Source organism: Octopus bimaculoides, chromosome 25 (genome assembly GCF_001194135.2).
Source record: "Octopus bimaculoides isolate UCB-OBI-ISO-001 chromosome 25, ASM119413v2, whole genome shotgun sequence".
NCBI classification, from domain to species: domain Eukaryota; kingdom Metazoa; phylum Mollusca; class Cephalopoda; order Octopoda; family Octopodidae; genus Octopus; species Octopus bimaculoides.
In genome coordinates, this window is record NC_069005.1 from 7,716,357 (window position 1) to 7,721,052 (window position 4,696).

The 4,696-nt window shown below is 36.0% G+C and overlaps 1 protein-coding gene across 1 annotated transcript in view; it reads right to left on the minus strand.

The window, feature by feature from the left end:
• Positions 1 to 3,358: 3,358 nt before the first annotated feature.
• The window catches only part of LOC106881788 (RING finger protein unkempt), an 83,771-nt gene continuing 82,433 nt past the window's right edge, over positions 3,359 to 4,696 (minus strand). Inside the window, exon 16 of the mRNA XM_052976821.1 lies at positions 3,359 to 3,366. Within this exon, the coding sequence (XP_052832781.1) occupies positions 3,359 to 3,366 (8 nt within the window). The remainder of the gene's footprint in view (positions 3,367 to 4,696) is intronic.

The window sequence follows — 4,696 nt, forward strand, 5'->3', positions numbered from 1 at the left end:
GTTCAAATTCCACCTAAGTCGACTTTACCTTTCATCCTTCAAGGGTTAATAAAATAAGTATCAGTCATCCCCCAAAATTTCAGGACTTGTACCTATAGCAGAAAGGATTATTATTATTATTAAGATTGTGAGCTGGCAGAATTGTTCACTTGCCAGACAAAATGTGTATCACCATTTTGTCTGTCTTTACATTCTGGGTTTAAATGCTGGTGAGGTCGACAGTGCCTCATCCCTTTGAGGTCAATAAAATAAGTAGCATTCAAGTACAGGGGTCAACGTAATCAACTGACTCCTCTCCTCAAAATCTGCTGGCTTTGTGACAAAATTTGAAACCATTATTATTATGGCAGTGAGTTGGCAGAATTGTTAGCACATCAGACAAAATGCTTAGCGGCATTTTTCTGTCTTATTGTCTGAATTCAAATTCTGTCAAGGTCGACTTTTCCTTTCATCCTCTTGGGGTCAATAAATTAAGTATCAGTGAAACGCTGGGGTCGATGTAATCAACTAGTCCCCTCTCCAAAATTTCAGGCCTTGTGCCTTTAGTAGGAAGGGTTGTTAATATTATTATTATTATCAACAAGGCGGTGAGCTGGCAGAATCATTAGCATGTCAGACGAAATGCTTATCAGCATTTGTCTGTCTATGTGCCAAGTTCAAATACCTCCAAGGTCAACTTTGCTTTTCATCCTTTCAGAGTCAATGAAATAAATATATGTTTATATATACAAACAGGGTAAAGAATACTCGATATTTATAGCAGAATTTATTTAGTTGTTTAAAAAATTTGAAGATTACCATCTTGGCTATTATGCCGAGTTTCATAATTTTGTGCATTCTTTCAGGTAACAGAAACAAAATTTCTTTTTCTTTTTTTCTGTTGACTGAAAAAATAATGGATAAAACACAAGAAACTCATGGTAGTGACAGTGTGAAGCATCAGCTTTGGACAAACATATTCTTTTCTTTTTAGTTTTCCTTCATTTAATGATGTTTCGGTCATTGGAATGAGGCCATGCTGTAGCATGGTCATGACTTTAAATTGCAACCAGTTGTGAAGCCCTGGTTTGAGAGGTCCAAAGGTTTAAAAAGTGTGAAACCAACTCTTAGCCACTGTTGTCCCCTGGTCTACTCTGACCCAGGGTAGTAGCACCTGTCGAGGTTCCAACAATGGTTTAATTAGTATATATTAGAGCTTGCCTACTTATGTATGTGAAGACTGGATCCAGTGGACTCTGCAGAAAAAACCTTTTTGGTTCAACAGAGAGAAAGCCAGCTGCAGCAACAGATTGCGAAGGGCAGATATCAAAATGAGGCAAAAGTAAGATGTTTTGGTCATTCTGTGCATCTGTCTCCACTACCAGTTGTCTTGACCTGGTTTTGCCACTGGACTGAAGATGGTCACAGGTAAGAGAGTGAGGGTGAGGGTGTGCAACTCTTTCTCACCTTAAACAAAGTCACTGCACAAATCATAAATCACCCTAAACTCTTTAGCATTCAGATTAATCTATCTAATAAAAAGTGTATTTATTCACAGATTGTTTTGAATTAATCATGCATTATCTTGTAGCTTTGGGAATTCAATGATCTGATTGTTTATTTTTAAGATGATATTCTAGGACGAGTGTGAGAGACCAGATTCGGATCAGTTTGAATATAAAATAGGTAGAATATGGCTGGATTAATCCTTTTGATACCAACCCAGCTGAAACTGCCTCTAGCACTGTAGTACAAATGTCATGTTTTCAAAAGTTCTGGATTAAAATCTTCCCACAAACCTTAGTCACAATTTATGTTCTTAACACTAGCTTAATGATAACTAAGTTATTTTACTAAATTCTTTGTTACATTTAAAATTAATTGAAAGAAACACAGAACATCTCAACAGAAATCATCATCATCATCATCATCGTTTAACGTCCACTTTCCATGCTAGCATGGGTTGGACGATTTGACTGAGGACTGGTGAAACCAGATGGCTACACCAGGCTCCAATCTGATTTGGCAGAGTTTCTACAGCTGGATGCCCTTCCTAACGTCAACCACTCCGAGGGGGTAAAAAGGGTTATATGCCAAAGAGTTCAACACAACTAGATGGTCTTCGTCACTCTAGCAGACAAATATGATGGGGTACGTTATCATTATTATTTAAAATCAAACTAAGCTTAACTAACAGATTAAGAAATAGGTTAAGAATAATAACACATTTTGATATGAATTTGTTATGAAGGTGCATGCCCTAGTGGTGAGGACATTGGGCTGACAATAATTAGATTTCAATCCTCAGATATAGTGGCATATTGTGCTGTTGAGCAAGGCTTTTAATTTCGTTCCAGCCCACTTTGCTGAAAAGAAATGCAAGTGGTAGCTGGCATAGGGTCTCTTGTCCAGAAGGGGTTGATGAGATGTTATACTTTCAGGTGCCTAAATAATATAAACCAAAATAAACTCTGGTTTCGTGTATTGTAGGTGCAAGGTAGACTTTAATAAGAATATGTTAAATTAGATGTTGTTTATATTTTTATCCTAAACTGAAAAAGATTTATTGAATAAAAACTTATATTTATCTGTGAGATAGTAAAAGATTTTTTTGAATGTGTCAATCAATTATTACACAGAAATTGAAGGCAGAAAAAAAAAACCGTAAGAAAACCTTGAGAGAGAAAGGCACGTTTTGTCTTATTTGAGAGGGGTTAAGGAAAAGGAAACTTTTGCAAGCATCAATATTCTAAGTCAGAAAAGCACAAGCGTGGACAGCATGACACAAACTCAAGAGAATATGAAACTCCAGACTGTTTGAAAGGAACAAAAATCAAACCAGACTGTCCCTTGCCACAGTTGAGTCAGTGCTCTTGAATGGCAATGAAATGTGGACACTTACCAAACAAGAAAAGAAGAGTTTAGATGTCTGCTAACATGAGGATGCTATGAATGGCCCTGGATACAAAATGGCAGTAGAACATGACCAATGAGCATCTCAATGGAAGCCTTCCAGAAGTGGCTAACAAGATCAAAGAATAATGTCTCTGGATATCAGGTCATTGCATGTGACACCTGGAAGAAGAAGCATCAAAACTTGTGCTCTGGGACCCACACTTCTCAACCACCCAGCAATGCTTGGATCTATAATAATAAATAATAAGGATTCTTCCTAGAATAGGCACAAGGCTTTAATCCTGGGAGAGGGGTCTCGTTGACTATATCGACCCCAGGACTTGGTAGGTGCTTTATTTTATTTTATTGACCCCAAAAGGATGAAATGCTAAGTTGACATAGACAGGATTTGAGCTTAACCCTCTTGATATTAACTCGGCTGAAACCGCCTTTGGCTCTGTAGTAGAAACGTCTTAGTCACAATTTATGTTCCTAAAAGAAATATAGTAACAAAAGGGTTAACACAAAAATCTGGAAGAGATGCTGTCAAGCATTTTGTACGACATGGTAACAATTCTGCCAAATAGCCATCTTAATAATAATGGTTTCTTATTTTGGCACAAGGCCAGCAATTTGAGGGGAAGGGGATAAGTTGTTTACTTCAACCCGTGTTTAACTGGCACTTATTTTAATGACCCTGAAAGGATGAAAGCCAAAGTCAGCCTTGGCAGAATCTGAACTCAGAACATAGAGATTGACAAATGTTGCTAAGCACTTTGCCCAGTGTGCTGACAATTCTGCTAGCACACCACCCTGAATATCCAGATTAACTCAGTGCCCATGGTCCTTTTTTTTAGGACCAGAAGGATAATCCATCATAATTCTGCAACACATGTATTTTTCCGAGATATTTTTAGTCAGTCATCAAGACTGGAGTATCTTTCAAATATTGTAAAAGAATTTTTTTTATATATTTAGTATCAGATGAAGTTGTATAAAAAAAAGATTTTTGGTACTAAATTAAATAAAAAAAATTTGGGCACTAATAGAGTTAATAATAATAATAATAATAATAATAATAATAATAATAATAATACTTTCTACTATAGGCACAAGGTTTGAAATTTTGGGAGGGAAGGTGATCATTGATTATACTGAACCCCAGGGCTCAACTAGTACTTATTTCATCAACCCCAAAAGGATGAAAGGCAAGGTCTACCTTAGTGGAATTTGAACTCAGAATGTAAAACTGGAAGAAATGTTGCTAAGCGTTTCGTCCAGTGTGCTAACAATTCTGGCAGCTTGCCACCTTAATAATAATAATGATGATGATAATGGTAGAGGTGATGGTGAAGATAATGATGATGGTGGTGGTAGTGATGACTTTGATGCTATTTTTTTAATAATACAATCATATTTTTTCAAACTATAAAAATTAGATTCAGAGATAGAAACCTTTCCCATATTTACATGTTTCAACCTAGACATGCATTAGTACGTAGTATTCTTTTGTTTAGGAGGTTTCCTAATTCAGACTCGTTCTGGGACCATTAACATATCCGAGAATATCATGATTGCAATGTGGTACAGGAATAAATGTTTTGAAAAAAAGAAATACTCTAAATGAAGTTGGGGACATGCTTTCTTTCACCAATGATTTTTTGAGAAATGCCAACCCATGTGCTTAAGACATTTACTTCACAAGCAGTTGGATCCACATGATTTATATATATATATATATATATACATACACACACACATATATATATATATACATACTTACATACATACATATATATATACATACATATACACACACACA